At 42.9% G+C, this 14,039-nt stretch overlaps 1 protein-coding gene across 1 annotated transcript in view; it reads right to left on the bottom strand.

Moving 5' to 3' along the window:
* Positions 1–417: 417 nt before the first annotated feature.
* The window catches only part of LOC126088229 (monocarboxylate transporter 1-like), a 66,252-nt gene continuing 52,630 nt past the window's right edge, over positions 418–14,039 (bottom strand). The window contains exons 5-6 of the mRNA XM_049906357.1: positions 13,540–13,731; positions 418–542 (exon numbers count right to left, since the gene is read on the bottom strand). Coding sequence (XP_049762314.1) covers positions 418–542; positions 13,540–13,731 — 317 coding nt within the window. The remainder of the gene's footprint in view (positions 543–13,539; positions 13,732–14,039) is intronic.

Below are 14,039 nucleotides of genomic sequence, written 5' to 3'. Positions count from 1 at the left end.
GGTATATGCCATAACTGGACTCTAAGGTTTTTCACTAGCTCTCCATTATGTTACAGCGATATCTGTGATATTTGCCTATCTACAAAGTGCGGTCGAAGTCAGCCAAATATTGAAAGGATGTTAATGGTAAAGGCTGTATATAACAGTAATCTCTAAAGATATAACGTTTTTCTTAGCCAATACAAATTTTATGTATGCTTTTCTGAGATTCAACAATACATTCAAATTTGAAAGTGCAGTTCTGCATAAGTACATTTACAAACATTTTCCCGTTCGTGACTACTTCGAAAGACTCTACTTCGCTAGATCAGAATAAATAACTCTTCGTTATGATCTAGAAAATCTCTTTAAAAAAAAACTAAGGCATAAAACGACTTATGATCGGGAATTAGACATTGTTGATTATATACTGAGAATTCATCTCTTCTGGCGGTACCACTGAACGACGCCTTCAGTAAACCAAGAAAACATCGCCGTGAGCAGCATTCCAGACAGCAGGTGCATACACAGCGGGTAGTCTTCCGTCTTGTCACGGACAAAACCTGAAAAACAGAAAAATATTTAATATTATGTACTCTACAACCACAACTGCGGAGAAGTATATTCTATTTATGGATAAAAACATGGGCACGTAATTCAACTATAGGTAATGTAGGAAGTTTACAACACACACACACACACACACACACACACACACACACGCGCGCGCGCGCGCGCTCGCGCGTGCGCACGCATAGAGAGAGAGAGGGAGCGAGAGAGAGAGAGAGAGGAAAAATTGGTGTTACGTTGAGATTAATGCATAATTCTCGATGTGGAAGATATCTGTAAAGGTTAGTAAGGTTTATGACCCTCAAAAATGACCGAGGAAGCGATGGATGAATTTATGGGCTGTCTTAGATACACAAACAGGACGATAATAAATATCGCACAAACTATTCTTGCATACAAATGCAGTAAGTACTGCCATGAAAAATATTTTGAAGTGTCTATAGGATATACGAAGATTCGACACAATGGAAACGAGATGTGACAGCATAAACAGACCACGAAAATAGGTTAATTGTAATTGTACTAATGTTTTCTCTCGTTGTAACCACAACGGCATTAACGCAGAGTTAATAAATAACACTTGTGTAATTTGTCATATCATGGACACTGTGGTATTCCTGTTGTACACCACTTACATCTAATTATAATACGCGACGTCTTGGATAACAATAACCCACTTCGGATGGATGGCGTCAGTTGCTACTCCCCATTCAAACGATCTGTTCCATAAGCTTTACTTAATTATCTGAAGAAGTAGATCAGAAATTTATTTTTGGTAAGAAGACGAGAAGATACGGTGAGACCATTCATTCGGATATTTGCAAAGGAATCTGGCCATCAGAATGGAAGACTGATTGAAGGAAAATTATAATTTAACGCTCCGTCGACGACGGCGTTGTTATCGTCACAGCACCAGTTGGAATTAAGGTAAGACGGGGAAGGATTGTATCGTTTCCAAAGGAACCATTCTAGAATTTTCCTTAGGGGCTTTAACGAAAGCATGAAAGGCCTAATATTTGATGGCCCGACGGGCATTTGAAGCAAAAAATGATTCAAATGGCTCTGAGCACTATGGGACTTAACATCTATGGTCATCAGTCCCCTAGAACTTAGAACTACTTAAACCTAACTAACCTAAGGACAGCACACAACACCCAGCCATCACGAGGCAGAGAAAATCCCTGACCCCGCCGGGAATCGAACCCGGGAATCCGGGCGTGGGAAGCGAGAACGCTACCGCACGACCACGAGATGCGGGCCATTTGAAGCACATTAACAACTACATCTCTGCGCCCGGCACAAACATTAAGGTAAGTAGCACATATTATTGATGACATCTGGTGGAGATTTCACAAGTAGATGATTCCGTGGATGTTCGCGAAGCGCTACAACGATTGGCGTTGGTAAGGCCATCGTAATTGCCACAGAATGAAGGCCTCCTAGTCTGAAGGTGATCCGTGATGGAGGTGGGTAGCCTTAAGGCAAACTAGCCTAAAGAGTGCTTTGTCCGTTCAGTTACTGATTATTTCCTCGAGGCTGAATGAAGCGGAAGTTATGCTAGATATTGTACCACATATAGTTAGGTATCATATATATGTACAACAGAAACACGTTAAGTTGTTTACTCAACTGGCTGCAAAGTTCACTGTTTAAGACAGACTTGCCCAAAAATTTAAATTCATGGATGGAATCTATGAGGATGAACTGAACGAAATACAGTGACATCAAATGATTTCAGTGAAGTATACACAGAAAATGCTGAAGTTGAGTGTAACGAATATGGGGTGACTATGCCTGAACCCCTTGTTTACTTTATTTTTTAAACTGTTTTTTTTTGTTTTATTTTTACTGTTTTTATCGGGCCTTCACCCGCCCCTTTCAGCCCCTGCTAGCACTTACCAATAATCGCCTTCGCAGTCATCGGCTCTTTGGCGATTGATGCCGTCTTCATGTATCCAAAGCATGGCTTCTCCCTGAGACTAAAGGATTGTGAGAAATCAATCTTCAAACGAAACGAAAAGCAGGCCCTTCTCATCTTGGCATGCTTACTGTCAAAACCGATTAGACTGTATGAGCACACCTCCAAGACTGATAATGACTTTCACTGTCACTAATGGTTCCTCCACTACTTCCAAATATCAAAGCAAACAGTATGTGGGAAATGCACATTGGGGATCGAAGTTTTGGTGTTATCCCCACTGATGCAATTTGTTTCATTTCAGTGGATTCAAGTCAGTTTATATACATCCCTCTGGCAAGGGAAGCCAGGGTCCCCCACTGAATATCTTCCCCCAGCTCCCAGTGGTGCTATTCCAAAGTGTCGCGTGGAGAGCCTTTGGCTCCTGTGTTCGGAAGTAACGTTAGGAAACATCAGTGATACCTCAACCCGTTTCAGTATGCACGTAATTCCAGGATCAGTCCTGGTGCGACACAAATTTTCATTAATCCCCCAATAACTACCAGTAAAAGAAACGAATATTTGAGCCTAAACTAAAATGTTATCATGTAGATTATTGTGATGAAGCCAAATTACTACAGAAAAGAATCTGTGCTCATGGGAATGGGAACTAAAGTAGAAGTGAAGCAAGAAGATTAATTTCACACAGACTTGTATACTGTTTTCGTTGGAAAGCACCGGAAGCTCTTATCACTTTCAGACCAGAATTTTTCCTGGAGGAAGGAAATCTTTTTTTCATTTGGTCATGCTCTAGGTGATTTTTTAATGATTTAGATGCTAGATTTATGTAGAAACATCTACCCGTTTTCAATACACAGTTTGTACACTTGGCTTCATTTCATGGACCAAAATAACTAATTACGAGACATTCCGTATTGCAGTAAATACACTCCTGGAAATTGAAATAAGAGCACCGTGAATTCATTGTCCCAGGAAGGGGAAACTTTATTGACACATTCCTCGGGTCAGATACATCACATGATCACACTGACAGAACCACAGGCACATACACACAGGCAACAGAGCATGCACAATGTCGGCACTAGTACAGTGTATATCCACCTTTCGCAGCAATGCAGGCTGCTATTCTCCCATGGAGACGATCGAAGAGATGCTGGATGTAGTCCTGTGGAACGGCTTGCCATGCCATTTCCACCTGGCGCCTCAGTTGGACCAGCGTTCGTGCTGGACGTGCAGACCGCGTGAGACGACGCTTCATCCAGTCCCAAACATGCTCGATGGGGGACAGATCCGGAGATATTGCTGGCCAGGGTAGTTGACTTACACCTTCTAGAGCACGTTGGGTGGCACGGGATACATGCGGACGTGCATTGTCCTGTTGGAACAGCACGTTCCCTTGCCGGTCTAGGAATGGTAGAACGATGGGTTCGATGACGGTTTGGATGTACCGTGCACTATTCAGTGTCCCCTCGACGATCACCAGTGGTGTACGGCCAGTGTAGGAGATCGCTCCCCACACCATGATGCCGGGTGTTGGCCCTGTGTGCCTCGGTCGTATGCAGTCCTGATTGTGGCGCTCACCTGCACGGCGCCAAACACGCATACTACCATCATTGGCACCAAGGCAGAAGCGACTCTCATCGCCGAAGACGACACGTCTCCATTCGTCCCTCCATTCACGCCTGTCGCGACACCACTGGAGGCGGGCTGCACGATGTTGGGGCGTGAGCGGAAGACGGCCTAACGGTGTGCGGGACCGTAGCCCAGCTTCATGGAGACGGTTGCGAATGGTCCTCGCCGATACCCCAGGAGCAACCGTGTCCCTAATTTGCTGGGAAGTGGCGGTGCGGTCCCCTACGGCACTGCGTAGGATCCTACGGTATTGGCGTGCATCCGTGCGTCGCTGCGGTCCGGTCCCAGGTCGACGGGCACGTGCACCTTCCGCCGACCACTGGCGACAACATCGATGTACAGTGGAGACCTCACACCCCACGTGTTGAGCAATTCGGCGGTACGTCCACCCGGCCTCCCGCATGCCCACTATACGCCCTCGCTCAAAGTCCGTCAACTGCACATACGGTTCACGTCCACGCTGTCGCGGCATGCTACCAGTGTTAAAGACTGCGATGGAGCTCCGTATGCACGGCAAACTGGCTGACACTGACGGCGGCGGTGCACAAATGCTGCGCAGCTAGCGCCATTCGACGGCCAACACCGCGGTTCCTGGTGTGTCCGCTGTGCCGTGCGTGTGATCATTGCTTGTACAGCCCTCTCGCAGTGTCCGGAGCAAGTATGGTGGGTCTGACACACCGGTGTCAATGTGTTCTTTTTTCCATTTCCAGGAGTGTAGTTATATGACCATTCAATAATTACCATACAGAATAATAAAAGTATTCATTTACACAGTGGAATGTAGAGAAGCTACCATATCCGTGTATTATGGTAGTCCCAAACTGCTTCACACGGCTACATAGACTTGATGATATTTTCATAGTGACGCCCTACAGTTGGCAACACTTTCGCATGATGAAGATGTTGAACATTATTACTTTTAGAAAAAAAATACTTGTGTTGCAGGTAAGACACAGTAAAAGTTAATGTAAACATTTGTAGGCAGATAGTCTGAAAGGTGCTAATAATCTATCGTGTCAGTTATGGAGTATTATTTCCTCATTACTGCCGACTGTATATTCTGCAATTTCTGAAGTGAATTTAACCTTGCTTATACACACCTAATGATTTAAAAGCTATTGCTCTTTGATTCCTGTACAAACTTCCAAATGGCAATTTACTGTAACAGAATCATGTATTTGATAATAGGATTACCTTATGGAAAGACAGTAGTGGTATTACATACGTCTTTCATACGTAAAATCTTCAGTGAAATACGTTTGTTTATATGTGTGTGCATATATTTATGGCCTCGCATATTACACTTTGCTCTATAAACTAAAGTTAAATAGTCATAATCATAAAAAACAATGAGTAAACAAAAACTTTTGTATGCGTTTCTGCAGTAGCAATGATCAAATAATTGCATATGTTCTTCAGTTACACTAATGAATGTGTTGATCTTCATTAATAATGTACCAAATATTTCGTCTCCATCTGAACATCACGCACTAACAAAAGTATCCATTTTGCTTCTTCACAACGACTGTCATAAATCATTACGACTGGAATGCTGGTTATAGCACTGTACTGGTGCTATGAGTTTTCTATATACAAACCATATCCAAATCTCCCGTCAATGGAACTGTGACATTGCAAATAACGTGAGCTTTACATTAGGTAAAATGAAAATGGATGTTCTGAATTAGCTTTTCGTAATGTGGATGAGTAAAAATCTTTCTTACACACTGAACGAAGTATAGACGTAGGAAGTTGTAAGTAATAATCTTGACAACACGCAAAAAAAAAGATTAAAACTTGTTGAAGAAATGTGACTTAATTTTTGCCCCTCCTTGTGCGGCCCTTGCGTTTTACGTTACTCATATCGTTCTAGTGCGATGACGCTGACACAGTTATGATCATAGTACATACTTTGTTGTGTACGCCACATTCTTACCGTGGTTTTTCTTATCGATTCTGTGTTCCTAACAGTTGAATACTCTGTCACCTACCACTACGTGTGATAAAAGTACATGAAAATGCAGAATGTACGAGGGTTGAATAAAAAGTAATGCGTACACCTGAGTTCATTTGGTTTGGATAGGAATATTTTAATAAATCGAACGCAAAAGAAATCCTTAGAATGTGATCTTTAATTACCAATATTCACTTTTCCACGTAATCACCAGCTAATTGGATACATTTCTGCCAACATTTCTGCCAACGATGAACAAGTTTTCTGAAGCCGTCACAGAAGAAGTCGACACTCTGTTTTCGCAACCACAGTCTCACAGTTCTCTCAACGTCTTCATCAGAAGAATAATGACGTCACCGCAGATCGTGTTTCTATCGGGAAAAAATGGAAGTCAGACTGTGCCATTTCTGGACTGTATGGAGGATACCGTACGGTGGTGATATTCACTCTCTGAAGTTTTGCTGTGGTGGCACGTGAAGTGCATTGTCATGCTGCAGGAAAACATTTCTCTTTTCCTTTCGGATACTTGTTAGCCGTCGTTTCAGAGTTCGCAGCGTTGTGATGTAACACTCTGAACCTATTGTTGTTCCACGATCAAGCAAATCAACACGTATAACACCATCTGCGTCCCAGAACACTGTCACCATGATTTTTCCAACTGAGGGCTGCGTCTCTAATTTCTTTTTCTGGGGCGAGTCTTTGTGTCGATATTCCATAGACAGAGGTTTCGTCTCCGGGTCGTAATGGTGTACCCACGTTTCGTCTCCTGTCACAATTGAATTAAGAAAGGTGTCACCTTCACTCTCGTAGCGCGAGAGGAGTTCCTGGAAAATTTCAAGTCTGTGCGCTTTCATTTTAGGAGTCATCATCCAGGGTACCCATCGTGCACAAATCTTCTGATAGCCAAGCAAAGCAATAATGCAACCCACACGTTCTTATGGAATGCCGACTGTGCTTGCACTTTCTCTCTGAGTGATACGACGATCGTCATTAATCAACCTGTCAACATTTTGCTTGTGAAACTCGCTGGTTGCTGTCACAGGACGTCCAACTCTTTGTTTGTCACGCAGGTCAGATGTTCCCGCCTCAAAATCTTTAAACGTACTCGCCCAGTGACGCACAGTACTCGCATCTACACAATCACCATAAACTGCTTTCATTCTCTGCTGAATCTCCTTTGGGGTGACAACTTCTGCTGTCAAGAATTCAATGACTGCACTTTGCTTAAACCGCACTGACCGACCGTCTGCACAGGGTTCTGTAACAACACACCCGTCAATGCTAAGGCTTCCCGCCCACTGGAGCTGTTGAGGAGAGGCTACGGAACAAGCCAGTACAAGCCGCATACCAATTCTGCCAACTATTGAAGAGTTAGGAAGGTGGAGGCATTACTTTTCAGCCAACCCTCGTAGTTTCTTAGCAAAATAGTGAGGTCATTATTTGTGAAATAACAATTCCTAACGCTATCATTGTGTTGGCTCGATGATGATGTTATTAGGGTTCTTCTGCATTATTATTTTAGAACCGACTTTCGCTATTTTCACTTGCCTGTAGCAAAACACAGACATTCTCCAACAAAGACCTTGCCACTTCATACACAAATTCAAGAAGGAACTTATAATTTAGCAGAGAATTATCGCACATAGAGAGTTAATCAACTGTTGCGACATGTAAGCAAGTATAAAATAACTATTTATATGACGCAAAACTGAAACACGTTGAACGCCCTTTAAACTGTCACTGGTCTCATATCTCTTATTAATGTCGACGTATGCATATACACAGTTTCTTTTGCAAGCTCTAGTTGTACACAACTTAGCAGCTAGGTGCAGTGAATGTAACTAACGCGAATTTACTGGCTTAAAGGACCATTCAGAGTTGAAGCAAAAATAAAAGGTCTATTTCACTGTTATATGAGAAGAGCGAATCAAAACAGCCTTCCGTAATGGCACTTCCCGTGCACAAGTATACCATAGCAATATATGGAAATTAAGTGACGCGTTCCATCGGCTGGCTGTTGGTGAGCTTCTAGACACTGCCATCTCATTTATACGCTGACTGAATCTGGATGTAGATGCGGGTACTGTACGGTACACTCACCAGCAGTGTCATCTATCTGCATATAAGACGAAACGAGTTGAGGTTCGGCTAGAAGAAATAAAATCATCAAGATTTGTCAATAACACTGTAATTATATCATAGTCATCAAATGAGTTGGAAGCTATGTTGAACAGAACGGATGTAGTCTGAATGATAGGTATAATATCTAAGCTAACAAAAGTAAAACAAGAGCAAGCGAGTATAATCGTATTAAATCAGACAGGCTGGAGGTAGCTGGTTAGAGAACGACACAGTGAAAGCAAAGCATAAGTTTTGTTTTTTCGGCATCAAAATAAATGAAGACAGTGAGCACATATAATACAGACTGGCAATAATAGGAAAAGCTATTCCGGAAAAGAGAAATTTGTTAACATCCATTATAGCTTGAAGTCATAGAAAACTTATTTGGAAGTATTTTTATGGACTGTAGCTCTTCATGAAAATAAAAAGCGAACGGTGAACAGTACAGACAAGAAGAGAATCAAAGATTTTCGAGTGTGTTGCTGTAGGAAAACTGGACGGACAGATAGGACAGATCTAAATTATTTAGTTGTTTATTTATTGCTTATTTAGTCTGCACCTGCAACAACGCGACCATTGAATAGTTTCATTCAAAAGTAATCACCACACGCTTTAAGACATTCATCCCAATGAGAAAGGAGACGATCAGTTCCTGTTTCGTAGGACGTGGTCGACCGTTGATGGATCCACAACCGCACCCACTCCCGCACCTTCTCGTCCGATTTGGACCGACGTCCAGGTATGACTCTCTTCGGGTCGCCGAAGATGTGAAATTCACGATGAGAGATGTTCGAGCTGTACCGAGGATGTTGCAGCGTTTCCCAAGTAAATGGCTGGACCATAGTCATCGTCCGATTGGCAGTGTCGTGCAGCAGGATGAATCCTTCCGATAGCATAATAATGGCAAAGGGCATTTAGAATGTTACAGAGTAGCTTTGCACATTCGAAACCATGCTTAGTATTACCAGAAGCAATAAGATAAAGAAAACGGAGACGACTGTAATGACTGTGACAGCGTGTGTTAGCAAAGAACAAAGTATAGAGAACTCTGCCGGAAAGGGTAGGAAAAGTTGTGACGGAAAACTGTGTAGTGGAGAAAAGCCGTTTCCGGTATACGTTGACTAAACGAAGGGACTGTTTGATAGAACGCTACCTGTGGCATCAAGTAACAGCTAATTAGCTAATGAAAGGCAGTAAGAAGGGGAGAGAGGGAACTGTAGTAGGAAACCATGGCTTGATTACTGCAAATAGGTTCAAGTGGAATTAGGCTACACTAGTAATGCAGAGATGAAACAACTAGTACTAAGTAAGCTTTAACTCCTTTTTCCTATATTTCGATGGTTACTCCTAGTTAGTCACAGGTAGTCGGCTATTACAAGAGCTATACGGAAAGAGGGTTCGATCCAGAGTGAGATGGAAAATACAGTGAAAATGTGATGAAGCTTTGCTAAGAAGTGTTGGGCCCTGAGTCTAGTATGCCCGTCGATCGCATCACCTTGCTCTTTTCGGTTCTGAGCTCACAGTGAGAACGTAAGGATGGCTACAAAGTAGTATCTCCTGCCAAATATGAGGGCCTAGTGCAATCCACATATCGTACCCGTCATGCATTTCGTTCTACACGACAATTCTCGGAGCATTCTGCAGGGGTAATGAAGATGCTCCTGCAGCGTTTTCGATGGGAAGTGTTTCATCACCCACAATACAGCCCATAACTGGCAGCCCCTGAGGTGCATCTCTGTTTACTTGAACCATTGGCTATGAAGACAACTATTTGGCACGGACAACGAGCTATAGACAAGTGTAGAGAATTGGCGCAAAGCACAGGTGGCTGCCTTCTATGACGATGGTGTTGAAAAGTTGGTACAACGCTACGACAGATGTCAAGTAGGAAGGACGACTAAGTACATAAGTAACTGGAAGCTGTAGCAAACTGTTACAAACAAAATATTTTTGATTTTTCCAGTGGCTTCCATTTCGCTACCGATCGGGCCTTACTTTCCGAATAGCCCTCGCATTTGGTTGGGGAAGATGTAACGCTGTGCCTAGTACCATCTGCTTCGATTTAATACAACTTGATTATATTAATGTTGGGATGCATGTAGTTTACACTGGCTAATGGAAACCATCTGAAGTTCCTATGAGATGTAGAATTGACCGCTAGATGTCACATAACGGTGGCCGGCCAGTATTATCGGAGGCGGGGAGTATGCTGTGGCCGAGTGGTTCTAGGTGCTTCAGTCTGGAATCGCGCTGCTGCTACGGTCGCAGGTTCGAATCCTGCCTCGGGCATGGATGTGTGTAATGTCCTTAGGTTAATTAGGTAGAGCCATTTGAAGTACTGAATTGTCAGAAGAGAATCAGTAACAGCAGACATCAGAGACACTTCAGTCATTCTAATCCTGCCGGAGTAGACCATTCGTGACGCAGTTATGAAGAGGAAAGGCAAAGGGCCAGGATAACCTCAAATGCTGGTGGAGAGCGTCCGTCAAGAGATGCTGAGGTGATTTAAAAAATCGCTTGAAATTGGCAGAAGGAAGTACTCGTGAGTTACAGACTGCTATCAACAATCCAATTAGCACAATGATTGTGCATAATGTGTTTAAAATAATGAAGTACAATGGTCGAGGAGCTCGTCACGTGCATTTCGATAGTCTTTCACTCTGCGGCGGAGAGTACGCTGATACGAAACTTAAAACTGTCTGCCGCACCGAGACTCGAAGTCGGGACCCTTGCCTTTCACGGGCAAGTGCTCTGTCAACTATTTTCTGGTGTTGATCTCATTTTGTTCGTGACTGTTAGTTCTATATCTTCGGGACGGACGTCTCATGACCCTTGTTCAAGTTCATCGTCGTTCTTTTAACTCAGATTCTTATTACAGAGGGCGGCTAACCCTCTGACCGAACATGCAGAGCTACCGTTCCGGCTGTCATTTTGCTCGTTGTGGCTCGTTGCTCGGTGCGGACATCACATGACATCCATTCAAGTTCATCGTTGATGCGCTCACTCAGTTTTTTGGTACAGAGGGCAGCTCACCCTCTGACCGAACATGCTGAGATGCGCTGCCGGCACCAACTGAGCTACGCAAGCACGACTCGTCCTCGCAGCTTTGCTTCCGCTAATACCTCGTCTCGTACCTTGGGTAGCTCAGTTTGTAGCGCATTTGTTAGGAAACGCAAAATTTCCGAGTTCGAGTCTCGGTTCGGCACACAGTTTTAATCTGCTAGCAAGTTTCTGTAGTCATTGCTTTGAATCACGTTGTATCCTGTGGGCAATTGAATGGAGTAATTTGGATTTGCTGAATGCCCGAAGAGCGTTTCCTGGCATCATGTGTAGTGCCAACACAGAAGTACGGAGGAATTTGTTACTGTATGGGCTTTTTTCTTTGTAAGGGTGTGGCTCCCTTATTCTGCACAAGATAACACAAAATACAGATGGATATGAACACATTTTACGACACTGTGCGCGGCGTACGGTAGACGAACAGCTCGCAGACGAGGTTTATGTTGCGTGTAAACGGACGTTGTCATAAAGCATCGTCTGTGAGACAATGGTTTGTGGAGAAAAATATTCCTGAAATGGACTGGGCTGCCCAGAGACCCCACTTGAATCAAATGGAACATCTCTGAGATGGGATAGAACATCGACTTCACTCCAGACTCCAGCGTCCAATATCTGTACATTCTCTGATTTCAGCTGTTGAGGAGGAATGTGCTGCCATTTCTCCACAGAGATTCAGATATCGCATTGCAAGTGTTCCCAGCAGAGTTGTAGACATCATAAAGGTGAAGGATACACCCACACCATATTAATGTCCAGTAATAATTTTAATAATTCTGATGAACGACACTCGTAATTATAGTCACCATTTATTGCACAACAATTTGAGTCCTCACTACACGTCATTCCTCACTCGCGCTCGTCTTTACTTTTGCAATACTAATTTACCCAGGTTAGTCACATTGTGAAAATTTCCCCCTGCATATTACTAATGTCAAGATGAACCTCGTATTAGACAGCTATTGAGCTCGTTCATTATGCTCACTTGAGCTGCTAAAACCCCTTTTCCCGTTGAAGTGTTCTATTGATGTTGTCCCTCGTATCACCTTTCGTTGTCTTGGATCACAGGAATTAGTCTCCCATTAGTATTCATAAGTCTCCTGTATCATTTAACTTGCGCCAACGTCCTGTCTACCTTCTCCCGTGAGGCGAGATACTGACTCACTCTAACACACGCGACTCTCAAGTGACATAAGAAACTAGTGTAAGGATATGGGACATCGGTATATCGAAATATTGATATGTGATTATCAATATCGCGATACTTTTAATCGATAGTTGGCGAGCTGATATACTGGTAACATTGATATTTTGTGACTATATAATCAGATAACATTATTTATTATCATCATATAATCAATAACATAGAAAACTGAAATTTACTTCCTTTTAATATTGAAATATTTACAACCTAATAACTGTGCAAACTATCTCTTACTTTGAAGTTGTTACAGAAATTTGGAAACTTTTCCCAGAATTATGAGTATATTACAAATACCACCCGGTGGACAGTTGTTGGTGGGTGCCTGATTCACAATCTGGAGGAAAGTATGTCAGCCTAGTTCCAGGCTGTATTAGATAGCTAGGAACTATTCATCTGTAGTAGAGACCTGAGTTCCGGCAAAAAGACATTTTCCAAAGCTGGTGAAGTGATTTATGCACAAAGAAGTAGATTAAAGGCGTAACCCACTAGCAAATTTATTATTTTAATTTTTTTTACATATTAAGCATTACGATGCTGACAAGTTTTACTTTGTATTATTTGTATTTTGAGAGGCTTTTTCTGTCTGTTTTGTCCTATGGTCTAGTGTAACTTCTTTATTTCTCTATTTACATGGAAAATAATGTATAATTAAATTTGGTTTTCCATAATGCTTTAGTAATTCATAAAACCCACTCCTCGCAGTTTTAAATAACACAAGCAACCGTAATTAACCTCAATTTTAATACTGAATTTTTGTCGTCGAATTATCGTTACTACTCATTCGATGAACCGTCGATATCGGTACTTAGCAAGGCGATGTTCCATTATACTGAATTACGATATTTATTTTACGGTGTGCCTTCCCTAATGAAAACAAAAGCCGTTTCAAATCGCAAAACCTCACATTGTCAACCCGAGAATAACCAACGAATATCCGCCTTAGAAAGAATGTGGCTGCCAGTAGACATCGTAACCTTACGAATAGCATGGATAGAGTCTTCGGATTGAAGACCCCAGCAACGACAAGGAGAACCAGATTCAGTAACAGATCCATCCAGTGTGCACTAGCAACTAGAGGCAGAAGTTGGAAGGTCAGCGCCTTACCCACAATGGGCCCAACGCCGAACATGAGGACGCCGGCGAACATCATGTTGAGGCCGACGGCGGCCGGCAGCTTGTGGTCGGGGCAGGTGTCTGCGACGCACATGTTGGAGTTGACGACGGCGACGCCTCTGGCGAAACCAGACAGGGCGCTCCAGATGCACAGCGTCACCAGCCCGGAGCTCATGGCCACCGCTGCAACACAGCGTTATCACATCACGGTCTTAGAACTGAATACTACGCCGAAATAAGTGATCGCTAAATAGAAACTCGCAAAAAATCTCTCAACAAAAGATGATAAGATATTTGTATGATTCTCTACACGTCATGAAAGAGTAGTGACGCACAGGTTGTAAGTGCGCATATCTGTATACGATGTATTTTAATATATACACACACCAGTGGACTGGTTGCTTTTTCTGCACCAGTCTTCCCACAAACATGTCACTAACTTCACGACCTGATGTTTCGTGTGCAATCATAACTGCACCAACAAGTGGATA

Source organism: Schistocerca cancellata, chromosome 6, assembly GCF_023864275.1.
Source record: "Schistocerca cancellata isolate TAMUIC-IGC-003103 chromosome 6, iqSchCanc2.1, whole genome shotgun sequence".
Lineage (NCBI taxonomy): Eukaryota > Metazoa > Arthropoda > Insecta > Orthoptera > Acrididae > Schistocerca > Schistocerca cancellata.
The sequence above is the reverse complement of the archived record's forward strand: the minus strand, read 5'-3'. Positions and strand labels throughout refer to the sequence as shown.